The sequence below is a fragment of the Kogia breviceps genome, chromosome 2, assembly GCF_026419965.1.
Source record: "Kogia breviceps isolate mKogBre1 chromosome 2, mKogBre1 haplotype 1, whole genome shotgun sequence".
Taxonomy (NCBI): domain Eukaryota; kingdom Metazoa; phylum Chordata; class Mammalia; order Artiodactyla; family Physeteridae; genus Kogia; species Kogia breviceps.
This window is the reverse complement of record NC_081311.1, coordinates 127986476-128013954: the sequence shown is the minus strand read 5'-3', so window position 1 is coordinate 128013954 and position 27479 is coordinate 127986476. Positions and strand designations below refer to the sequence as shown.

The 27479-nt window shown below is 36.6% G+C and overlaps 1 protein-coding gene across 1 annotated transcript in view; it reads left to right on the top strand.

Annotated features, from left to right (window-relative positions):
* The first annotated feature begins 4219 nt into the window (after positions 1-4219).
* The window catches only part of ACVR1C (activin A receptor type 1C), an 84971-nt gene continuing 61711 nt past the window's right edge, over positions 4220-27479 (top strand). Inside the window, exon 1 of the mRNA XM_059052015.2 lies at positions 4220-4451. Within this exon, the coding sequence (XP_058907998.1) occupies positions 4379-4451 (73 nt within the window). The 5' untranslated portion in view covers positions 4220-4378. The remainder of the gene's footprint in view (positions 4452-27479) is intronic.

The window sequence follows — 27479 nt, the reverse complement described above, 5'->3', positions numbered from 1 at the left end:
CCTCCTCACCATATGCTTGTTCCATGACAAGTTCATGTTCCAAGATGAAATGAGAAATTAAGATGCATGGCATTCATGATTCTGGAAAGGATAATAATAAAAGAAACCTGTATGATAAAAAAATTCATAAACAACCACACCCAACCAATAGTCATTTTCAAAGTTCAGTTATTACACATTTACTTGCCTTATTTATTTGGAATGTTATTCTGCAAATGTATCAGATCTTTACAATTTATACCTGTTTCCTTGGTTATGTAAGATTTACTCACCCAAAGTCTGTTTTGCTGATGGGTTATGAACTCCTCAATTATTTGTTGTTTTTGTTTTCCTTTGATGATGAGAATCCAGGAGTCATGATGTAATGTTGCTATGGTAATGAATATGTACAAATAGATGATTAAGGGTGGGGGGAACCTTAAATTTTTAGAAACATATTTGCATGTAAATTTCTTTCCTGTGAAATTTTAAAAAATTTCACATGTAAATTTTTTTCTGTTATGTACAAAAGTATGAAAGATGTACTATATTATATCGTATCTTGAACAATGCATTTGTGCTGCTTATATTAAGTAACAGGAGTCACTCACTATGCTCCAAGGAGTATTTTCTTAATAATAGTTCATTTTTAAAGATATTGGATTAAAACTGGATTCATTTCCATAGGTGTGTTTATGTGTGCATGTACAAATAAAGTATACTCTTTTAAGTAAAAATTGGGACACATTATAAGGGTGAAGCTCTTTTCTTCAAGCCTATCAGAAATATTTATAGTTGCCTAAGAATATACTTTGCCAGCCATTGGAACTCAATACATGCTGAGTGGTTAACTTGTTATTTCAAAGCTGCCATAGAACTGATGTTGGAAGAAGAAAATGAGTTTAGGACAGAGGGAAATGGTATTTGGAGATGTAGTTTAATATAATCCTACAAGTTAAGTATTTAGATTTTGACATATTAACCTTTTTTTGTTGTATCACAGAACTTTGCACCAAGATATCAAGAGTTGCTGCTTCCTTCATTGGCTGGCCACATGTTGACTGGCAAGGTACTTAACAACACTTGGCTTTTTTATACTGTGCTTAAGATAAAGGTAATGATCTTTTGCCATTTGAGGAGGATTCATTAGACCAGCACTGTCCAATAGAGATAGAATGTGAGCCACACATATAATTTAAAATTTTCTAGTAGCTATATTAAAAAGTAAAAAGGAATAGGTGAAATTAATTTTAGTAATATATTTTATTTGACCCAATGTATCCAAAATATTATCATTTCAACATGTAAGCAATATAAAATTATTAATGATATATTTTACATTCTTATTTTGTAGTGTCTTTTTTTTAACATCTTTATTGGAGTATAACTGTTTTACAATAGTGTGTTAGTTTCTCCTTTACAACAAAGTGAATCAGTTATACATATACATATGTTCCCATATCTTTTCCCTCTTGCATCACCCTCTCTCCCACCCTCCCTATCCCACCCCTCTAGGTGGTCACAAAGCCCTGTGCTATTTGGCAGCTTCCCACTATCTATCTAATTTACATTTGGTAGTGTATATATGTCCCTGTCTCTCTCTCACTTCATCACAGCTTACCCTTCCCCCTCCCCATATCCTTAAGTCCATGCTCTAGTAGGTCTGTGTTTTATTCCCGACCTACCACTAATCTCTTCATGACATTTTTTTTTCTTAGAGTCCATATATATGTGTTAGCATATGGTATTTGTTTTTCTCCTTCTGACTTACTTCACTCTGTATGACAGACTCCAGGTCTATCCAGCTCATTACAAATAACTCAGTTTCATTTCTTTTTATGGCTGAGTAATATTCCATTGTATATATGTGCCACATCTTCTTTATCCATTCATCTGTTGATGGACACTTAGGTTGCTTCCATGTCCTGGCTATCGTAAATAGAGCTGCAATGAACATTTTGGTACATGACTCTTTTTGAATTACGGTTTTCTCAGGGTATATGCCCAGCAATTCCACTACTGTAGTAAGTCTTTGAAATCCACCATGCATTTTATACTTACAGCACATGTCAGTTTGGACTCGACACAGTTCAAGTGCTCACTACTCACATGTGGCTGGTGGATAACATAGCAGACAATGCACCATTAGACTAAGAGGAAAGTGTTGAATATATTTAGAGTATTGAAGTTATTCAATATCAGACTTCTTGGGATAATAACCTTGCTTTCTGAGGAGATGAGAGCTTTCCAATTTGCAGGGAAATTGCTTACTGTATTCAAGAGACAAAATAAATATGTGGAGGGTAAATACCTGACATTAGCATAATGCCTTGGTTTGACAGTATGTTCACACTCACTACCCTTTTTAATCCTGTTGTGGTTCTGAGAAATAGGGAGGAACGAAGTTCCACTTACTTTTGAGGAAGCAGGCCCTGATCTTTAGGCTCCAAGTCTCATAATCCAATGGTAGATCACAATCTAGGGTATAGTTACCAAATAATGAGCAAGCCAAGTCAGCCAAAATATAATGTGTTCTAGCATTTTCTTTTCTTTTTTTAAAAAAAGCATCTGTTTTGTGGGTGTCTGGAAGGGCTCAGCCTTGTCCCAGATCTCCATTTTTTTTTGATTTATTTGTTTGCTTGGATCCAGAATGAAAATGAGAACAAAGTCTTTTTATGCTTAGGAATGTTTTGATTCATACAAGGTGGTGGTGGTGGGGGTGAGATCCTCAAGACTGTCACTACCATGCATCAAAGTCGACAAATATCCCACCCCCAATACCGTGACTCTTTGATTAAGTCAATTACATACAGCATTTCACCATAGGTCTTCCATAGATGTGCTATTTAGAGCTAAAGTAGGTGAAGAAGCAAGTAATATCTCTTACTCTAAAGCAATTAATTTATATGACAATCACTTTTCAAAGAGGCCCCTAACAGTTGCAATAACACCAGCACTGGATTCTTGGCTTTTTGTGTTGTTCAGTTAAAAATAATCCCATTCAGATTGACATATACACACTACTATATATAAAATAGATAACTAATAAGGACCTACTGTATAGCACAGGAAACTCTACTGAATACTCTGTAATGGCTTATATGGGAAAAGAATCTAAAGAAGAGTGGATACATGTATATGTACAACTGATTCACTTTGCTGTACACCTGAAACTAACACAACATTGTAAATCAACTATACTCCAATAAAAATTAAAAAAATAATTCCATTCACTTTAATGTACAAGCTACATACCTGGATTGAATTTAGGCTAATTTCTATTAATTGGTAATGCTGCCCTTATATTTTCAAACGCAATCCACATGGGAAGCACACGCATTTGATAAGCCCCAGGGATTTAAACAATACTCAAAGTGTCTAATGCAGTACTTTCAATTATTCTTCACCTCCCTTTACAGCCTGTGTATGATTCCAACCCGCCCCTCAGTTTTTCAACGGCTAAAATTGTAGTTGCTAAGTATTTTGCACAGGACAGGTCCTCTACTTCCTTCTAAACCTGGATTACACATTGCAGACGACCACATCACCTGGTGCAGGTAGTCAAGCTTCGGTCGCCATTCATAGTGGGGGAGGTCACTTGAAGGCATCAGATTAGAGATGAAGTTTGTTAAACCAAAACTATAGGTAAACTAGACAGTGGGGCAACTGGTTATTTCCAGGGCTGGACAGAGAGGGCGCCCTTCCACAGACGCGCGCACAACCCGGACGTGGCGGAGTGAGGAGCCAGGAGGAATACCCAGGATGTTTCAGGGCTCAGTCTAGTTAGAAAACCTTTAGGACACTGGACGACAAATGAGGGTGGAGACCTGGACGCGTGGATCTTCTGTAGGAGACTATAGAGCGGAGCAACAGGAAGCAACTGCTGCAGGGTTTTAAGTCTTCCTGAAGTCTCAGTAGGGCTTTCCCTCCTGTCCCGACGTCCTTCTCAGCGTATCCAGTCTTGGGGACTCCGCGCCACCCCACCTGCTTTCTTTGCCTCCCCCTGCGCCCCCCCGCCCCCACCTCTCTGCGATCTCACTGTTTCTCCAGCGGGCCGCCCTTGCCCGCCAGCCGGGCAGCAGCAGGCCCCGTGCGGCTGCCGGAGGGCCCAGGGGGCGGAGGCGCGGCAGGGGCGGGCTCTGTCGCCCCCCCGCCCCGCTGCCAGCCGGGCTGCCGGGGCCAGTGGCTGGAGCGCCGCGCACCGCCAGCGGCGGGGGCGGGGGATGGGGGAGGCAGGGGAGGGGGGGCGCCCGCGCTGATTAGAGCCAACCGCACACTTCAAAAGGGTGTCGGGCAGTGTTTCCCTCCTGCGCCCCGGGAACTTCAAAGCGGCCCGCGCTGCCCCGGCCGTCGCGCTCCGCTCCAGGGCCTCGCAGCCCGGGCGAGGCTCCTGGTGGCCATGACCCGAGCGTTCCGCGCCGCGCTTCGCCAGGCTCTCCTGCTGCTCGCCACGGCCGCCGCGCTCTCGGCAGGTACTACAGGCGTCCCTTTCTCCGCGCCCGCGAGGGTGGGCGTCGGGGGCTGTCTGCGGGTGGGCAAGGGGTGGGGAAAGAAGGTGCTCTGAGCGAACTGACCTTCCTCGGGGCGGAGTGCGAAGCGCCAGTTAGACTGAGGGGGCTCGGGATAGGGCGCAGCGTGGGCACCTGAAGTCGGCCAGAGGGGTACACAGGTGTGTTGGGGATGAAGCCACCAGGAGGGGGGAAGAGCTCCAGGGACGTTGGGGTATGGGATTAAGGGTGAGGTGGGTGACACATTTGGGGACAGATTGTAGCGGAGGGAGTAGGAGAGTGTTTGTGGGTGTGTGCAGGGCTGGGAGTTGGGTGGCACCGTGAGTTCACTCTGCAGGGGTTTGGGGGACTCCGTGCTGAGCTCCGGAGAGCTGAGCAAGGATGACGACAGGGTGCTGGTGGGAGAGTGGGGAGTGGTGGTGGCGATTCAGTCTAAGTTTTAGGAGATGAGGGATACCTCAAAAGCTGCTGGTGCCAAGCTCTGTAGGCGGGAGTGGGAGCTTAAGTCTGCGTGGTTTGCAAGGCACAATGCTTTCGAGGTATGATCTTTACTAAGAGTTGCAGGAAAAAAAATTTCTGGCAAGAGTCCCAGCGTTTATGACAGGTCTGTGCTTTGATAGGCTAAATAGAGCCCTCGGCCCAAGCTAGAAATTAAACATTTCTTCATAATGTTTACTAGAAACTGGGGCAAATGCGTATAGTGTGCTATGATGAAAAACCGTTTAACTCTAAAATTCTTTTCATTATCACATTATTCTGGGTTATGGAGAGAGACCAGGAGCAGATTCCTTGCTAACTCGTTCTTTAAACATGTCAATCAGACATTTAAGACATTTGCACATAAAAACCTGGTGTTTTTCCGTAGGGCTGTACTTTGTCTGAAGCTGATTTTGATGCATTTTTGTTTTCTCTGATGACAGTCTGTTTGACATTAACAGCTATACTCCAGGGTAGGTAGTTTTCCTCTTAGTGACGTGTGCAGGAGAATGTTTTGAATAGTATGATTGCTGTCACGTGCAGATTCAGTGTTTCAGATGGTCTGAGACTCACCAAATACAATATTAAAATGAAAATTTGATTGTTGGAAGTGATCAGTTGATACAATATTAGGATGAAAACATTTCAGTTATCTTTGAAAAGGCACAGCCTTTTAGGAAGCAGTTACCCAGAGACTTGTCAGGAAGATGATGGGATAAAGGGAAGTATTTGCATTCAGAGTTAGTAAATTCATCACTGGGAAGAAAAATGACTATGGGAAGGTCTTTATGAGAAATGGGCAGAAACTCCACTAACTTGGAATACTCAAAGTGCTCTTGATGACTTAATAGAATTTACACACACGAAGTCTTCTGGAGATCACAGTTTTAACTGGACACCTGTGAAGTTGCCTCTGAAGGCTATCTGTACAAACCCTTTTTATTTCAGGGAGCTAATAGCTTTGTTGCAGACATTTAAAAAAATAGACTCAATTATTTTTTATCTAGCTTGAAAGGTATATTTTGTTATATGACAGAATCTTTAGAAGATTTCAGAGACCCTGGGCACAGCAACATAGGAAACACATGCCCTGCCTATGTTCTTAAAAAGGCATGGAAACTTTTGACATTGAAATGTGCAAAAAAGAAAAAAAATAGATCATCCATTCAAATTTGATTGTTTCCTTAAAATCTGAAGGCTAAGAAAAATGCCTGATACGGAGATAATGTGGCAATACAGTAGAGAAGTACTTATCAAAATTGAACTTTAACAATGAACTTTTCTATGTAGAATGCAATCATTCTGAAACCTGTTCAAGAAATTTTACTCCTCTTTGTGTCCCACAGGAAGAAAAAAGTATATTGCAATCTACATTTTTGATTCTTCTTCTTATTATTTTTTTTTTTTGCGGTACGCGGGCCTCTCACTGTTGCGGCCTCTCCCTTTGCGGAGCACAGGCTCCGGACACGCAGGCTCAGTGGCCACGGCTCACGGTCCCAGCCGCTCCGCGGCGTGTGGGATCTTCCCGGACCGGGGCACGAACCCGTGTCCCCTGCATCGGCAGGCGGACTCTCAACCACTGCCCCACCAGGGAAGCCCTGATTCTTATTTTTTAATATAAATCTTTAATTATTTGATAGAGGGATTTGAGGTAATTTATTTATTTATTTAATCTTTTAAATTGTTTTTCTCATGTGGCTATCTTCATTATTTTTGACCTGGTCACTTTTACAAAGTGCATTGTTAATCATATTTACCATGTTTTGGAGATGTACATGCCATTGTTGACATGTTATATGAGAAGTTGCTATTGACAGTGACATAGCAAAACCACATGACAAGAAAACACTACTTTCCAATTTGGCTTTGTTGAGCACCAAGCCTAGGACCTTAAATATCTGAAGATATTGATGAACCAATGGACCCTTTTTGCTTTGGCTGTTCTTCCCCAGCATCTCTAGCACCTTAGGCATGTCAAGCCTTGACAGCAGAATAGAAATCATTGCTCCTTGGTGAGAATCTCAGAGGGTAACCGCTGGTCTGGTGGAAACTTAGAGAAACTATTTATTGGTCTGGACTGGCTAAAAACATTAGGCTGCTCTGTGTTGCTCTAATTATCTAGTTTCTGGATTCCTTGATGTTGATAAGAAAGACCTGACATGACCTCACAACATTTATCATGTGTATTAAACAAAGAATTGCCAGAAAATGCCCTGGAGTTCTCAAATTTAAAGCTGGACTTGTACACTATACAGATTTACACATTGTATATTTTCTACTAATTTCATGACACTCCTTTGTCTTCTGGATGGAAAGGATTATTAAGAGTCCAGAAAGCTAGATGCTGTTACTCTAAAGGTGAAAAAATAACTGTTTCATCTAATAACCAGAGTGGGGTAGGGGTTTCAGGTAGTGAGTTGTTTTTTTTTTTTTCCCACTTAACAGCAGTTAGCAGTTCCTACTATACATTTTAAACTGTGCTGGAAGTAAAAGTGAAAGCCTTGGACTGAGTTTATAATGCAAAAGATGTCACCTTTGCCCTTCTTTAAGCATGGTCATTTATTGGTTGATTGACACAAGTGTAGCAAGAGGCTCCCTGGTTCCAAAAAAGAGACTTCTTTGGACTAGGAGAAACTCTGTGCAGAAGTCTTTGGGAGCATATTTCTTCATTGATTGTACTGCCTGAACCTGTTTTCTAGCCTCAAACTTACAGAAGTATAAAATAGAGAGTTCCTCCGATTTTCTACAATGACTTAAAAATACAGGATTTGTGGTGTGAGAGTAAGAGAGGAGCAAAGGATGACACCAAATTTTGACCCAAGCAATAGAAGAATAGATCATTAAGTAAGGTGAGGCTGACTGCAGGAGGAGCAGGCCTGGGGAAATGTGGGGCATGGTGGAGGAGAGCTGGAGCTCAGTTTTGGGTATGTTGAGTGTTAAATGTCTCGTAGGTACTGGGGTGGAGATGTCATGTGAGCAATTGGTTTTATGAGTCTGGAGTTCAGGGGATAAGTCTGACCTGAAGATTAAAAATCTAAAGCCAAGGGCATTTACAGATAATTTTATTTATTTATTTATATAATTTATGTATTTGACTGCATTGGGTCTTCATTGCTGGGCGTGGGCTTTCTCTAGTTGCACTGAGCAGGGGCTACTCTTTGTTGTGGTGCACGGGCTTCTCATTGTGGTGGCTTCTCTTGTTGCAGAGCACGGGCTCTGGGCGCGTGGGCTTCAGTATTTGTGGTTCACGGGCTCAGTAGTTGTAGCTCACGGGCTCTAGAGCACAGGTTCAGTAGTTGTGGTGCACAGGCTTAGTTGCTTTGTGGCATGTGGGATCTTCCTGGACCAGGGATCAAACCCATGTCCCCTGCATTGGCAGGCGGATTCTTAACCACTTCACCACTGGGGAAGTCCCATTAGATAATTTTAAAAGACACATTAAATAGAGTCACAGATTTAGTGAATCACAGCATGCCCAGTTAAATTGAATTTCAGATAAACAACAAATAATTTTTTAGTATAAGTATGTTACAAATATGACATGGGGCATACATATATTAAAAATTAATTGCTGTTTAATTCTAGTTTAACTGGGTATTCTGTACTTTTTTCTGGCAACCCAACATTAAATAAATATTGTGGTGAGATGGACTGCTTCAGATATATGTATTCCCAGCTCTTGCATTAGAAATACACTTATTTTCTAGTCCTCATCTCTTAAAACTTCTGTTCTAGCTTTGCTGCTATCCCCATGTGTATCTCTGCATAGATCACTTCCAAGTCTTGGCACTGAATGTCCTTCTGAGTCAACAGAGGGGGATACCCAGCCTTTCCTAATCTTACATGAGTACCTTAACATAAAAGGATGTGTGAAAAAGAAACAATACTCTCTAGACTCTCTGCAAATGATTTATTGTTATGTGAAAGCAGTTGGTTTTGCCCAAAGTTATGGTCTTTTCAATGTGATTGTTGCTTTCAAATGCATTTTTAGAGCACCAGGGGACTGGTTCCAGGACCTCCTGGATACTGAAATTAGAAACTTGAGGATGTTCAAGTCCCTTATGTAAAACGGTGTGGTATTTACATATAATATACGTACATCCTCCCATGTATTGTACTTTAAATCATCTAGATTACTTATAATACTTAATACAGTGTAAACACTATGTAAATAGTTGTAAGTATAATGTAAAACCTATGTAAAGAGTTACCAGTGCATGGCAAATTCAACTTTTGCTTTTTTGGAACTCTCTGGAGTTGGTTGGTTTTATCTGCAGATGCGGAACCTGTGGCTACAGAGGGCCAACTGTATTTTCCTTTTGAATAAACATTCATGTGTTTCTCTTTAAAAAACTTCTAGGAAGCAGCTGAGATCCAGTTTGTTGTATTTTTCTTGGCAGAACTTGCATCTCTTATTGTAAATAAGAAAAGGTTAGAAGAGAGGAGAACGACTAGAGTCACACAGGACCTGATAATCTGACAGTTTATGGTTCCAGAGCATCTTCCTAAAAGAATGATCTTGAGTCCTTCAGGAGAGGGACAGGGATACATAAATATCAGCCAGAGGATGTTTAGTTACTGCTATAGCTAAGTCTTGACCTGCTACCAAATAATTAGCATTGGCTTCATTTTCAGGTTTGCAGGGGAAAATTGTCCTATAAGTGAACTGTAGGCATGGATCATTAAAAACTCAAACAGATATGTTCACATGAATATACAGAGTTTATTTTAATAAATAAACAATAGGATTAATTTTTAAATATAAATGGAAAACAGAACTAAATAGGAAAAAAGGAAAAGTTCTAAGCACAGAGTGTGTATTATCTATCATTCCTTATCTTTTATATCTTTTTCTGGATTTTTTATTGATTGGGATTTCATGTTTAAAATTTTTCACAGCAAATAGTAAAAATCTCAAGGTTTATCTTTACATTGTTTAAGAAATTGGGATAGGACTTCCCTGGTGGCACAGTGGTTAAGAATCCTCCTGCCAATGCAGGGATCACAGATTCGAGCCCTGCTCTGGGAAGATCCCACATGCCGCGGAGCAACTAAGCCCGGGCGCCACAACTACTGAGCCTGTGTGCCACAACTACTGAAGCCTGTGTGCCTAGAGCCTGTGCTCCGCAACAAGAGAAGCCACCACAATGAGAAGCCCGCACACCACAACGAAAAGTAGCCCCCGCTCTCTGCAACTAGAGAAAGCCTGCATGCAGCAACAAAGACCCAACCCAGCCAAAAATAAATAAATAAATTTATTTTTTAAAAATTGGGATAATATTGGGATATGTTCATAAATGATATAGAAATTCCAGATAGATGCACAACTATATGAATGTACTAAAGCCATCAAATTACATACTTTGACAAATTGTATGGTATATTGTTTTATCTCAATAAAGCTGTTAAAAAGTAAATATAATAATAATAATAAAAAAAGAAATTACTCTTTTGTTAAGGGACCTAGGAATACCTAAATACTGTCTTGGTTCAGCTGTGCCTCTCCTCCAGTCTAAGATGGCTTACTAAGGGGGGCATCTAGAAAAGGGAGGGAAAATAAGGCAAAGTAATTTTTTTCTGTTGTTGCCTGGTACTTTGGCCGCAAATTGCATGGCAGAACTCTAATATTCTCCCTTTTTCTAAACTTTTAACAACTAAATAGCCTAGGATAAAGAAAGGGGGGTTGTGATAAGTCAGAATCCTGGATTCTGACACTACGCTACCAACAAAAGGTCTTGCAATGCATGGATGAAGCCAGAGTGACAAAGCAGGAGACCTCTATCTCCAGTAGCTCATGGTAGTTCAACCTTCATAGCAGCCCTGACAGGAGTTCCTGTCATAATCTCAGGGGTGACTGCTAAGTGGGGTAAGGTGGAGAGTCTGTGGAGGTAGGTGGCTGGTTCTCTTCTATGAGGAAGCAGGTCCTGCCCTTCCCACGCTTGCTATGAAAAGAAGTAGGAGACAGAGTCATGACCATGAGCCATGTGCCTTTCATGTTCTTTGAAAGCTGGATCCCTGAAGCGCGTGGGTCTCTCGGTTCCCTGGAACCTGAACAATACAAATCACTACTCCTCTCACTTAGGGATCCAGCAAAAAGTAAAAGAGAGGGAGGAGGTGAGTAGGAGTGTGAAAGAGACAAGGAAGACTTTATTTTCATAGCAGCCAATACTCCATTATTTTTCACTCTTTTGCCTTATCATGTGGCTCTTGAATTCATCTGCTCTGATTGGCCAGCCAGGCTAACAAGGTTCTATTCTGTCCTGATGCTTCCCTTTTTCTCCTCTAGAATAATTTCCCTTTTCTGTTGTTCTCTTCTGTTTTTTTAGAGTAGGTATGTGAAGATGCTGTTTCTTCGGAACTGTTTTAAATTAATCCCCTCAAGAATTCAAGGGTGAATCATTCCGTATGATTCAAGAGCCTGGCTTATTAGTTTTTTTAAAACAATTTAAATTTTCCAGTGACTTAAGCATCCCAAATTAGATCAGTCTACTTTTTCATTAAACTTTTCATATCAAGAAAATGATTAGGTTCTCTAATTTTGAAAGTGAAACACATATATTTTCTTCTAATTTGTTTTATCATTCTTGTCTCATGCTAAGGTAAAATGACAGAGATAGATGCTACATCTCTGTATGCATTTCGTATAAATTTTTCATTCAATGCCATGATTGAATTAATACTTTGGTCAAAAAGCAGATTAGAAAAAAATCTAATCCATCAGGATCCGGACAATCTTCATTTTAATGCAAAATGTTTAGTTTCATAAATGCATGCTTACCTTAGAGAAGTTAACTCAGAGGGTGGTAATCCAGATTAACACAGCTTTCAGGAGCCAGATTGTTTTCAAACAGAGCCAAAATATATTAAAGAATATTAACTCATCACATCTCATAACTTTATCTGATGACATTTTTCTGGCCTGATCCCCTAGAAATGTGTATTTTCCTTCTTTCCATTCCCATTATTTCTCTTCAAGAGTAAAGATCTACACTGATCCTTTGCCTCTCTAAAATCATAGTGAGACTGCATTCTCAGTCAAATTCCACTTGGAATCAAGAGTGTATATTTCCAGGAAATAGACAATACACTCTAAATTTGAAACACTGAAAAAAGAATGATTATATGATTAGCAGAAGATTCCTTACAGAATAATAAATGCATAGTTGAATGAACCTCTCTCCCTTTTATAGCTGTTCTCTAGATACAGATGTTCTCTAGATATATTATATTAGTTATATTATATTAAAAAGCATTGCTTTTTTGCACATAGAAGAAAGTTGACTTTGTTAAAACAGCTGGACCTCTTTAAAAGGATTGAGTTACTGTGACAAATCAAGATGAGATGCTCCTTTAGAATTAATTTTCCTGAACTCTTCTTTGGATATTGTCTTTATCATAGTTTTTCATAATATTTCCTTATTACCTTTTTAATACCTATAGTATTTGTAGTGTTGTCCCTTCTTATATTCTTGACATTGAGAATTTTAATATTCTTTCTTTTTCTCTTGATCAGTCTAGCTGGAGGTTATCGATTTTATTGATTTCTTTCAAATAAAAAACTTCTGGTTTTATTGATTTTCTTTGTTGTTTTTTTCCTTCAATTGTTTTCTGCTCTTATCATTACTATTTCTTTTCTCTACTTACTTCGAATTTAATTTATTCTTTTTTATTCTATCTTCTTAAGTTGGTACCTTAGATCAAGAGTTGACAAACCTTTTCTTAAAGGGTCAAATAGTACATATTTTAGTCTTATGGACCCTACAGTCTCTGCTGCAGCTACTTAATTCTGCCATTGTAGTATAAAAGCAGGCATAGACAATACATAAATAGGTGTTGCTGTGTTTCAATAAAATTTTATTTACAAGTGGGACAGCCAGTGGGCCATAGTTTGCTGACTCTTCAGTCATTCACTTAAGACCTTCCTTCTTTTCTGCTATAAGCATTTAAAGCTCTAAATTTCCTTCTCAGCAACTGCTTCACCTCATCCATAAATTGTGCTGTACTGTGTTTTTGTTTTCATTGAGTTCAAAATATTTTCTAGTTTTTGTGATTTTTCTGGGACCTGTGGGTTATTTAGATATCTGTTGTTTAATTTCCAAATATTTTGGGAATTTCCAGATCATTTTATTATTGACTTCTAATTTAAATCCATTGGGGATGAAAGTACATCAGCTGTATGATTTCAGTTTTTTAAATTTCATTTTTATTTGTTTCAGAACCTAGCATGTATCTGACCTGGTGAATGTACCACGTGCACTTGAAAATAATATGTATTCTGTTGTTGTAGGGTGGAGTGTTCTATAAATGTTATTCAGGTCAAGTTGCTTAACATGTTATTCAAGTTGTCTATATCTTTACTGATTCTCTGTCTTATTTTATCAATCACTGAGAGGATTGTTGACATCTTCAACTTACATTTGAATTCAGCTATTCTTCTTTTTCGTTTTTCCAATTTTTGCTTCATGTATTTGAAAAGTTTGTTAATGGGTACATACACATGTATGTATCTTTCTTTATCACTGGCAATATTCTTTGCTTTAAAGTCTACTCTGTCAAAATTAATATAGACATCCCAGCTATGCTTAATATTTGTATATCCTTTTTTTACTATTAATATAGCTATTCCAGCTATCTTGTGCTGAATGTCTGCATGTTATAGATTTCCCATCCTCATATTCTTAACTTTATGTGTACATATGTATACATGCTTACATATATACATGTACATATACATATGTATACATATGTATATATGTATGTGTGTGTTTGTGTATGTGTATAGATGGTTACTTGAAGAGAGCGAATGGTTAGGTATTGTTTTTCATCCAGTCTTCCATACTTGTCTTTTAAATGTAGTGTTTAGACCATATACATTTAATGCATTTATCAATGTGGTTATGTTTAAATCTGTCATCTTATTATGTTTATATCTCTCCTCTTTCTTCCTTTTCTTGCCTTCATTTAATTGACTAAATGTTAGTATTCTATATTATTTCTTTTTATAAAAAAATTTATTTATTTATGGCTGCGTTGGGTCTTTGTTTCTGTGTGAGGGCTTTCTCTAGTTGTGGCAAGCGAGGGCCACTCTTCATCGTGGTGTGCAGGCCTCTCACTATCGCGGCCTCTCTTGTTGTGGAGCACAGGCTCCAGACGCGCAGGCTCAGTAATTGTGGCTCACGGGCCCAGTTGCTCCATGGCATGTGGCATCTTCCCAGACCAGGGCTTGAACCAGCATCCCCTGCGTTGGCAGGCAGACTCTCAACTACTGCGCCACCAGGGAAGCCCCTATATTATTTCTAATACTAGTTTATGAGCTACCTCTCTTTGTTTTTAGTGATTACTGCAAGATTTATAACATCCATCTTTAAATTATCATAGTTTAATCTAAGAACATTATTATCATATTCTTCCATTTCTGTCTTCTTGTCCTTTGTGCTATTAATCTCATATATTTTACTTCTAAATATTTTATAAATGTTGGGACAAGTTATTATTTTGGCTTTAAATATTTAATTTAATTAATTAATTTATTTGTTTTTAGTTTTATTAACTTTTACATTGAAGTATAGTTGGTGTAATTACCTTTAAGTGAATTAAAAAACGAATGTGGGGACTTCCCTCGTGGTGCAGTGGTTAAGAATCTGCCTGCCAATGCAGGGGACACAGTTTCGATTCCTGGTCCAGGAAGATCCCATATGCCACGGAGCAACTAAGCCCATGCATCAAAACTACTGAGCCTGAGAACTACAACTACTGAGCCCTCACACCACAACTACTGTAGCCTGGGTGCCTTAGAGCCCGCATGCTGCAACTACTGAACCCACGTGCTACAACTACTGAAGCCCGTGTGCCTAGAGCCTGTGCTCCGCAACAAGAGAAGCAATGAGAAGCCTGCACACCACAATGAAGAGTAGCCCCTGCTTGCCACAACTAGAGAAAGTCCACATGCAGCAACGAAGACCCAATGCAGCCCAAAAAAATAGAAGAAAACAATGAATGTGGTATTTTGCATTTACCCACCTATTTATCATTTCCATTTATTGCTCTTCATTATTTTGTGTGGATCTGAATTTACAACTGGTGTCACTTTCTTTCAGCCTGAAGAACTTATTTTAACATTTCTTGTAGCTCAGTTCTGATGACAATACATTATTTTTTAAAATTTTATTGGAGTAGATAATAACGTGTTAGTTTCTGCTCTACAGCAAAGTGAATTAGTTATACATATGTATATATCCACTCTTTTTAGATTCTTTTCCCATATAGGTCATGACAGAGTATTGAGTAGAGTTCCCTGTGCTATACAGTAGGTCCTTACTAGTTATCTATTTTATATATAGTAGTGTGTATAAGTCAATCCCAATCTCTCAGTTTGTCCCTCCCCCCCTTTTCCCCTCTGGTAACTATAAGTTTGTTTTCTACATCTGTGACTCAACTTCTGTTTTGTAAATAAGTTCATTTGTACCACTTTTTTTAGATTACACATATAAGTGATATCATATGATATTTGTCTTTGTCTGACTTACTTCACTTAGTATGGCAATCTCTAGATCCATCCATGTTGCTGCAAAATTATTTTGTTCCTTTTTATGGCTGAGTAATATTCCATTGTATATGTGTACCACATCTTTTTTATCCATTTCTAATCTATTTTTGTTTTCTGGAAAAGCTTTTATTTTCATTTTTCTCAAAATTTTATTATTAAGCTTTTCATACGCCAGAATTGAAAGAATTTTATAGTTACTACTGATACATTCACCAACTCAATTATACTTGCTTTGTCCATATGCATCCATTTATCTCTCTATTCATTAATAAATATTATTTTTGATGCATTTAAAAGTAAATTACAAATAGCAATACACTATTCTCTAAATACTTCAGCATGCATGTTATTACACAAATTCAATATTTGCAAACACTTGCAAACACAACACTATTCTCTTTTGATGAAACATTTACATATAATGACATTCACAAGTCTTATGTGTGCATTCTTGGTGTTGAGAAATGCAGTCGCTTAATCTTCTTCGAGATGTTAATGTTAAACATCACCACAACGAGTTTACTCACGTCCTTATCCAGTCATTTCTCAATGCCATACTCTCAAAGGCATCTGCTGTTCTTATTTTTTTCACAGTAGATTAGTTTTGGCTGCTGAGTGTGTTGCTTTGTAAATGCCAATTAGGTAAAGCTTGTTGATAGTGTTGTTCACATCATCACATTTTTACTGAGAGGGGAGTGTTAAAAATCTCCTACTGTACTTATGGGTTTGTCTCTCTCTTCCTTTAGTTCTGTCGGTTTTTATTTCATGTGTTTTGAAACTCTCTTATTAGACACATACACATTTAGAGTTGTCTGTCTACCTGATGCAATGACTATTTAATTACTATAAAATCTCTCTTCATCTCAGTAAAACTCCTTGTTTTGAGTCTATTCTCTGATATTATTATAACCATGCTTCATATTTGCATGTATATTTTCCCTATCCTTCTACTTACAACCCATCTGTGTCTTTATATTTGAAGTGCACCCTTTGTGTATAATGTTCAGTTGGTTTTTGATTTTTATCCTTTAATGATATGACAATATAGGCATTTAATTTGTTGCAGATATTGCATCAAATTAAATGGCTAGCCCATTAACATTTAGTGTAATTATTGATATGAATTTAAGCCTACCATCTTGCTATTTGTCTCTCTATTGTTCCTCTGTTTCTTCTCTTTTGCCTTTTTTTTTTTTTTTTTGTGGTACGCGGGCCTCTCACTGTGTGGCCTCTCCCATTGCGGAGCTCAGGCTCCGGACGCGCAGGCTCAGCGACCATGGCTCACGGGCCCGGCCGCTCTGCAGCATGTGGGATCTTCTTGGACCGGGGCACGAACCCTTGTCCCCTGCATCGGCAGGCGGATTCTCAACCACTGCGCCACCAGGGAAGCCCTTGCCTTCTTTTTGTTTGATCATTTTTGGGGCATATTCCTTTTATTTCCTTTATGGATTTATTTATACTCTGTTTTAATTATTGTTATTTTTAGTGTATATAGAGTAACCTAAAATTAATAATAATAAATTAGGTTACTCTAGACCTAACAGTATTCTTTCTTAACTTGAGTCATTATTATACTATTTCATACCTCACTCTTTATACCTGACACTTCATTCTTCCTACTTTACTCCCCTCTTTATCCCATTACATCTCCTACTTTAATGTAAAGACCATATAATAATATGATTACATTTACCAATAGTATGATTATATTTGACATCAACCAAAAATTATTAGAAACACAAATAATCAAGGAAAAAACCTTACTGTCCAGAGACAGGGCACTCAGTAGAACCTGGTTTAGATATAATGCAGGTGTTGGAACTATCATACAGGGAATTAAAAATAATTGTGTTTAAAAGCTGTGTGGAAAAGGTGAAAAATATGCATGAACATCATTTGCACTCTGAGTGCCATCCCAGGTGAAAGAAAATTGACAGAGTGAGGCACCTTTATTGATAAAGGCTTGTTTTTTCAAAGGATTAAAGCTTAAATGACAGAGCTTGGTTTATGAGTCCTAAATGGAAAAGGCTTCCCAAACAGGTGTTGAATTCCTCACTATTCACAACTTGCTCAGCTTAATACATGCTTCTTATGCTCCCTGAAGTGCCTGAAAGTTTTTATTTTTAATTTAGTCTTTTTGCTTTGAAACAGGCTTCATTTACTGTGTGCTTTTGGCATTATTTATTTTTTTCAATTTTATTTTCTAAAATACTGTTGTCCTAGATTCTACTCTACCCTGGAGCCCATTTTTATGTTTTAAAACTGATTAGGTGGTTTATTTCATTTGTTTGCTTCTGTTTCCTGATTTTATGTTTAGTAGAAATAAAGCACCATGTTAGGGTATGCCTGATGAGAAAAAAAATATGCATGAATAGACATGGCATTTTAGCAGAAAGATAAGTGTAAGAAAATGTCAAATGGAAATGCTAGATATGAAACATGAGAGGAATAATGTTCTTGATGTGCTTATCAGTAGACTTAACACAGCCAAAGAAAGAATCATGAACTTGAAGATGGGACAATAGAAATTACCTTATAATTATGTAATTTTACTATTATAAAGTCATTACACAAAAGTGGAAGGTGTCAGGAGGTAAAGAGGGAAGAATGAAAAGAACAAAAACAGGGCATCCAAGAGTTGTAATACAATATCAAGTGGCATAACATATGTGTAAATGGAATCAGGTGGAAAAGAGAATGGGATAGAAGAAATATTTGAAGAGATTGATGAATAATTTTCCAAATATAATGAAAGACATCAAATCATCAATCACAGAGACTCAAAGAAGCCCAAGCAGGATAAATATCTCTCCTTCCAAACCCCACACTATTAGACATATCATATACAAATTGATCAGATTCAAAGATAGAGAGTAAATCTTGAAGGAAGCCCAAATAAAGTAGACCTATAACATACAAAGGAACAAAGTTAAGAATTAAAGCAGATGTCTCATCAGAAGCTATGCAAATCAGAAAACAATAAAGTGACAACTTTAAAGTACAGTATAAAACTGTCAACTCAGTATTCCATACCACATAAAGTTATCCTTTTAAATGAAGGAGAAACAGACATTTCCAGACAAATAAAAACTGAGAATTATTACCACAAGACCTGCACTACAAGAAATGTTAAAGCAACTTTTTCAGACAGAATGAATACAACATCAGAGACTTGTATCCATGGAGAGAAGTAAAGATCTCTGGAAATGGCTAAAATGAAGATAAATATAAAATAAATTTTTCCTTAACTTTAATCACTCTAAAAGATGATTGACCCTCTGAACCAAAAATAGTAGCAATTCTCTGTGAGTTTATAGCATATGTATGGATAAAATGTATGACAGCTTCAGCTCAAAGGATGGGAAGGAGGAAATGGGAATATACAATTGTTAAGTTTCTTATATGTGAAGGGTTATATAATATTATTTGAAGTTATACTATAATTAATTAAAGATGTATATTTTACAATCAAGGGCAATGCCTAAAATAGTAAAGTGTAAATTAAAATATTAAGGTATAAATAAGAAACCAATAATGCACATAAAATAAAATAAAAAATTTTAAATCCCAAAACATGATGACAAAATGGCAAAGGCACAAAACACAGATGGAACAAATAGAAAGACACTAGCAAGATGGTAGATTTTAATTCAACCATATCAATAATTACATTAAATGTAAGTGGTTTAAATACAGTAATTAAAAAGATGAAAAAACAAATTGAAAAAACAAACAAGAACTAACTATATGCTGGCTATAAAAAACTCACTTTCGATAAGAGAAATGCACTTTAACTATAAAGACACAAATAGGTTAAATGTAAAAGAATGAGAAAAGTGGTACCATGCAAACAATAATCATAAGAAAACTGGAGTGACTACCTTAATAACAAAATTGACTTCAGAAAATGGAATGTTGAAAGGGATTTCCATAATGATAAAGGAGATAACTAACCAAGAAGATATGATAATTTTAAATGTGTATCCACCTAAATACAGAGCTTCAAAATTCATGTAACAACAATTGATAGAACTGAAAGGAGAAAAGACAAATCCATAATTAAATTTTGAGTCTTCAACACTCCTCTCTCATAATTGATAAAATAAGCAGACCAAAAATTAGTAGGAATATATAAGATCTGAAAAATACTTTTAACCAACTTGACTTAATTGACATTTGTGTAACATTCCTATCAACAACAGAATATACATCATTTTAAAGGGCACATAGAATGTTAATCCACATAGATCATATTGTGGGTCATAGAACAAACCTAATAAATTTAAAAGAACTTAAAATATACAGAGTATTTTCTTTGAACATAATGGAAGTAAACTAGAAATCAACAACAGGAGCCTATCTGGAAAATCCCCAAATATTTGGAAATTAAGCAATAAACTTCTGAATACTCATGGATCAAAGTAGAAGTCAAAAGAAAAATTAGATAATATTTTTAATGGAAGGAAATGAAAACACAACATATCAAAAACTGTGGGCTATACCCAAAGCAGTGATTAGAGTGAAATTTATAGGAACAGCAAATAAAGCAAACAGAAGGAAGGAAATAAAGGTAAGAAGAGAAGCCAAGGAAGTTGAAAATAGAAAAAAAATTAAAGAAAATCAAGGAAACCAAAAACTTTTTTTGTTTTTAAAAATCAATAAAATTGGTTTACCTCTATCTAGATTTACCAAGGAAAAGGGCAATACACAAATTACCAATGTCAGAAGTGAAAGACAACATCATTATAGACCCTACATACATAAAAATAAGGGAATATTTCAAACATTTTTTTTTTTTTTTTTTTTTTTTGCTGTACGCGGGCCTCTCACCGCTGTGGCCTCTCCCGTTGTGGAGCACAGGCTCCAGACGTGCAGGCTCAGTGGCCATGGCCTATGGGCCTAGCCACTCCGCGGTATGTGGGAATCCTCCCGGAATGGGGCACGAACCCGTGTCCCCTGCATCAGCAGGTGGACTCCCAGCCACTGCGCCACCAGGGAAGCCCTATTTCAAACATTTTTGTGCTGACAATTAGAATATTTAGATAAATGAACCCATTTCTTTTTTTAAAAATTAATTTTTTATTGGAGTATAGTTGATTTATAATGTTGTGTTAGTTTCTGCTGTACAGCAAAGTGAATTAGTTATACATATGTATATATCCATTCTTTTTAAGATTTTTTTCCCATATAGGTCATTACAGAGTATTGAGTAGAGCTCCCTGTGCTGTACACTAGGTTTTTATTAGTTATCTGTTTTATAGGTACTAGTCTGTATATGCCAGTTCCAATCTTCCAATCTATCCCTTCCCCCTTTTCCCCCTTGGTAACCATAAGTTTGTTTTCTACATCCATGACTCAATTTCTGCTTTGGAAATAGGTTCATTTGTACTCTTTTTTGATTCCACATATAAGTGATATCATATGATATTTGTCTTTCTCTGTCTGACTGACTTCACTCAGTATGACAGACTCTAGGTCCATCCACCTCACTACAAATGGCATTATTTCATTCTTTTTTATGGCTGAGTAATATTCCATTGTATATATATGTACCACATCTTCTTTATCCATTCCTCCATCAATGGACGTTTAGGTTGCTTCCATGTCCTGGCTATTGTAAATAGTGCTGCAATGAACACTGAGGTGCGTATCCCTTTGAATTATGGTTTTCTCTGGTTATATGCCCAGGAGTGAGATTTCTGGATCATATGGATCCAGCTGGATCATATGATAATATCTCTATTTTTATTGATAGTTTTTTTAAGGAATCTCCATACTGTTCTCCATAGTGGCTGTACCAACTTGCATTCCCACCAACAGTGTAGGAGGGTTATGAACACATTTCTTAAAAAGTACAGACTACCAAGGTTACTCAAGAAGTAACTGAATAGTCAGAGGGATTTATTTCATAGCTCAAAGCTCGAAAACTTTTATCAAAGAAGTATCCAGTCCCAGATGGCTTCACTGGTGAATTCTGTAAAACATTTTAAGAAGAATAATGTCTATTTCCACAAGTTCTTTCAGAATATGGAAGTAGAGTGAACACTTTTCAGCTCGTTTTATAAGACCAGCATTACACTGAGACCAAAACTAGGTAAAGACATCTCAATAAAAAAAACCGACAGACCGGTATCTCTCATAGAGATGCAAAAACTTCAACAAAATATCAAATTGAATCCAACAATATAATAACAGGGTAATACATCATGATCAAGTGGGGTTTTACCTGAGTATACAAGGGTTTCAACATTCAGAAATCTGATATTACAATTCACCATTTTAGTAGCCCAAAGGAAAAAAAAAATGACAATATCAATAGATGCACAATACCCAGATAGCAACACTCACGTCTATAATAAAAACTCTCACCAAACTAAGAATAGAAGGTGAACTTCCTTAACATGAGAAAGAGCTTTTTCAGAAAACTTACAGCCAACATTGTACTTATCTGTGAAAGACTGGATGCATCTCACTAAGTGTGGGAACAAGGCAAGGATGTCTGTTCTTACTACTTCTAATAAATATCAAATGTAAAGTCCTAGCCAATGCATTAAGATAAGAAAACTGTATAAAAGTAATATGGATTAGACAGGAATAAACAAAAATTTCTTTCTTCACAGATGATTTGATTTTATATGTAGAAAATACTAAAGACTCTCCAAAAAATTATTAGAACCAATAAGTTCTTGTTCAAGTTCAAGGTTGCATGATACACAGTTAGTATAAAAAAATCAATTGTCTTTTTATATAGTAGCAATGAAAAATTAGAAATTGGAAAAAAGGAACCATTTACAGTAGCGTCTAAAAATCCATGAAATACTTAGGTATCAATCTAACAAAATATGTGGAAAATCTGTATTTTGGAAACTGTAAAAGACAGTTGAAAGATTCAGAGATCTAAATAAATGGAATGATATACTATATTCACAGAATTGAAGGCTCAATGTTGTTAATAAGTCAGCTAGCTACAAATAAGTCTATAGATTCAGTGTAATCACAGTCAACATCCCAATCAAAATTCCAGGAGGGATTTTTGCAGAATTCACTAAATTAAAAAAAAATTACTAATATGGAAAGGCAAATGAGCTAAAAGAACCAATCAGTTTTGAAAAAGAAGAACAAAGTTGGAATCTCACAATGCCTGATTCAAGGCTTATAAATGTACAATAATTAAGACAGTGCATTACTGGCAAAAGGAGAGAGGAATATTGATTAATGGAATAGAATAAAGAAATGAGAAATAGATCCACACATTATGATCAATTGATTTTTAAAAAAGTATAAAGGCAATTCAATAGAGAAAGGACAATCTTTTCAACAAATGATGCTGGAAAAATAGGCAAAAAAAGAAAAAAGAACCTCAAAAAATGACTGACATGGTTATAATTGTTAAGTCAGAATGGGTAATAAATATAAAAATAACAAAAACTTCTAATAGAAAACATAGAAGGAAATCTTGTGATCTTGGGTTAGGCAACATTTTTTAGATGAGAGCACCAAAAACATGATTCATAAAAGAATATATTGATAAATTGGGCTTTATCAAAATTTAAAACTTTTATTCCTTGAAAGGTGCTGCTAAGAGAATGAAAAGACAAGCTGAAAGCCGGGAGATAATATTTGCAAGACACATATTTGATAAAGCACTTGAATCATAATATATGAAGAAGTCTCAGGACTCAATAACAAGAAAACAAAGAACCCAATAAGAAGTGGGCAAAAGACCTGAACAGGTATAAGGAAGATATCTGAATGGAAATGAACACACCGAAAAATGAGGAAACGCTTATTAAAACCACGACATGCCGCCACACACCTGTTCCAGTGGTGAAAAAAACAAAATAAAACAAAACAATAAACAAAAAACAAGATGAAAATACCAAGTGCTGTCAGGAAGGCTAAATACCTAGAACTCCTCTCATACATTACTGGTGGGAATATAAATGTACAGCCAACTTTGAAAAACACTGGTCTATAAAGTTAAACATACACTTTCTGTAAAATGTAGTAATCCCACTCCTAGATAACTAGAGAAGAGAAATGAAACATTTCATATAAAAGTATCTGTATATTAATGTTTATTACAGACTTGTTCCTAATCAGCAAAAACTTGGGAAATATGTCCTTTAACTAGTGAATGGATCAACAAACTCTTGAGCATTCATTCAATGAACTTTAAAAAATTAAAAAAAAATTTTTATTGGAGTATAGTTGATTTACAATGTTGTGTTAGTTTCTGCTGTACAGCAAAGTGAATCAGTTATACATACAGTTTTAGATCCTTTTCCCACATAGGTCATTACATACAGAGTATTGAGTAGTGTTCCCTGTGCTATACAGGAGGTTCTTATTAGTTATCTATTTTATATATAGTAGTGTGTATATGTCAATCCCAATCTCCTAATTTATCCCTCCCACCCTCTTCCCCCCCGGTAACCATAAGTTTGTTTTCTACATCTGTGACTCAATTTCTATTCTGTAAATAAGTTCATTTGTATCATATTTTTTTGATTCTGCATATAAGCGATATCACATGATATTTGTCTTTCTGTCTCTGCCTTACTTCACTTAGTATGATAATCTCTAGGTCCATCCTCATTCAATGAACTTTTGTTGTATGCAACAACATGGATGAATCTCAAATGCCTTCAGGCAAATGGCAGAAGCCAGAATCAAAAGGCAACATTCATTTGACATTCTAGAGAAGGCAAATGTATAACAGAAAACATTGTTTGCTATGGGCTGGGGTAGCAGGAGGAGTTGTCTAACAAGCTGTATAGGAAATTTGGGGGGAAATTTGAACTGAAGTTGTCAAAACTCATAAAACTATATACTAAAAAGGATGAATGTTACCACATGTAAATTACACCTCAATAAACTGGACCCTACTTCCCAAATTGCAATGCATGTGTATGAACTAGGAAGTCTTATATAAATCAGGAAGTCAGCAGATAGTTGTTCAAATTGGTTAATCAAGAACAGCACTCTATTTTTAGAGTTAATGCCCTAAGATAGTATCCTAAAAACAAGAACAAAAATAGTTAAAAATGGGTGCCTCTGGGAAGTGAGACTGGACAGATCCTTTTCATTTTAATTCTTCCTATACTACCTTTTTTTAATCATGTGCATTTATAACATTGATTAAACAAACAAAAAATTAAAAATTACAAGTAATTGATTTACTTTTGTTATATAACTTCCATGTAAGTAAGGGATGTCTGTACATATTAAAATGTTTTTTCTGTGTATCATCTTCAGTCTGTAAAATGGCATAAGGTAGACAGAAATGAAATCAAATTAGGGTACATAAGGCTGTGTTTCATTCATTAGCAGGGAGTAGTGATTTCTTCTCTTAGCAAAGGAAATTGCAACTGAGGGATGTTATCCATACACAGTTAAAGTCTGTTGTAAATGTGGCATTGCTCACCTGCTTTTTAGGTGAAAGCATTTGGTTCAACTTGAAAGGTCATTTATCACCTACAAGAGAGCACTTATGGGCTGCTTTGGCGCTTTTTGTTGGCTTACTATAGCATTAAGCTTGCTTATGGAGAATTTTGCTTACATCTGCAGTCTATACACAGACCCATTAATGCACTAACAAACCTTATTTTGCTGAGTCAGGTTAGAGGCACCCCTTGTTTAATACAGTGTTGTGCACATAGTGGGCAGTCAGCATTTTCTTGATTGTCTTCTACACAGTCAGAGAAAGTCACCATGCCAGTTTTGACCCTCTTCTAAGACATTAAAAGATGAGAGGAAATGTTATAGAATGACCATCAGGCTACGGTAGTCTGTTGGTTTATGTCCCTGAGATCAGGTAAGATTCCAGTGTAGAGTGGGAGTCATTATGTGATATTCATATATCTGAATTTTCAGGGATAGCCCTGCTTTCAAATATGCTAGCCTATTTTCAGAGCACAAATTATAAGTTTTGGACTTGAAAATAGAGTTGCTGTAAGCAATGGGGTAACATGGCAGCACACATATGGGTGAATACCAGACTTTGCCATCAGTGTTATTTTAAAGGCATAGGCAGAAGAGCTGACTGAAGATATACCTATGATATCCTCAGGGACTCCCTATGAACTAAATATCTTAACAGAGCAAAAAGTGATTTTAACAAAATCTTTTTGTTAGTTTCTGATTATAGCATTAATATGTGTTCATTATAGGAAATTAGGGAAAAGTGTTGAAAAATGTAAAAATCATCTTTCGTTTGATACCTCAGAGATAACCACTATTAATATTTTGTTTTATTTCCTCCTAATCTTTATTTCTATGTAAATTAAGATCATATCCTAGATGTTTTATGACTCTACTTTTCATTTAATATCTATAGTGAGGTACTGTAATTAAATATTATTAAAAAGAGAGTACTATGCTGTCATATGAATTATCAAAATTTATTTAAACATTTTGATTTCAGGATATTTAGGTTATTTCCATTCTTCACTTTTGTGAATAATGATTCCACAATGGAAATATTAAATAAAATTTTGTTTTTTTATTTCACATAGAGGAAGTGGAAATACAACCGCAAAGATTATAAACATTTTTAGGACTCTTGAGACAAATATGTTCGATTGTACTCCCAAAAGTTTGTACCAAATTATACTCCATCAACTGAGTATAAAGGTGAAATTAATTGATCCCCTCTTGTCATTTCTGGTTGTTATAATTTACAAAATAATTTTAAGTAAAAATTTTGTCTTTGTATTAATTTCCTGTTTTGATTATTAATGAGATTAAAGCTTTTCATGTTTATTGACAGTTTTTCTTTCTCTGTTCATCTTCTTTGTTCATTTTTCTATTGACATATTTGTCATTTTCAAATTTATTTGTCAAACTCAAGAAATCATTGATTGATATGTGGGAAAAAAATTAGTGTAGCAACCAATATGAGAGTTAACATTCTAGATACTTCTACTCTTTGATCATGCTCAGATGTCAAAGTTTTGGGGTTTTCTTAAGGCAAAAAAAGTCTATTTCTAGTTACAGCTGCTGATTTTATCACCTTAGTGCTGCAGTTTCACTACCAAAGAAAAAATTAATCAAAGCCAGAAAGAGTTGTCAGAAACACTCACAGTTATATTCAAGGAGTATGGTTTGGGCTTTGAATGTTGAGCTCTGAACAGCTTATAACTTATAACAGCAGGAACTTAATTTTTAGGTTTTTTGTTTTAACATCTGTGTGTCAAATGTTTTATATAAAATATCTCTTTTAATCACAAAAACCTTGTGAGATTGGAATTATTATCCCTGCTTCCCCAGTGCATAGTCACATTTAGAGAGGTGAAGAAACTTCCCGGGCCATGCAGCTGGTCTAGCAGTGGCTCAGGATTTCAGCTACAGATGTGGAGGCTTCTGAAGCACAGGATGCTTTCCCTGCACCTTGCTGAATTCCCACAATGTTAAACTCAAATGAACAGAGCTAGAAAGATAAGGGTTGTTTTTATTATTTTGCTATAGTTTTTTGTTTTGTACTGTTTTATACTGGCTTATCACGACAATAGCAGCAAAACTCAGGACGACCTGCTCTAGATTTTCCTTTTCTTTTGGCTTAATAGGAATTCTTTGAGGCTTCTTAGGTCCTCTAATTTCTTATATTTCTCCACTTTTATGTCTTGAAATATATTTGTGTAACTGAAAAAAGCAAGCAGTTATTTTGTTTAATAATGCCTTGGGCTTCCCTGGTGGCGCAGTGGTTGAGAGTCCGCCTGCATATTCAGGGGACATGGGTTCGTGCCCCGGTCTGGGAGGATCCCACATGCCGCGGAGCAGCTGGGCCCGTGAGCCATGGCCGCTGAGCCTGCGCGTCCGGAGCCTGTTCTCCAAAACAAGAGAGGCCACAACAGTGAGAGGCCCGTGTAGCGCCAAAAAAAAAAAAAAAAAAAAAAAAAAGCTTTGATAAGCAAAAGGAAAACATAATTCCAGGGAAAGCCATGTAACCCACCTTCTATAGCAGCTAT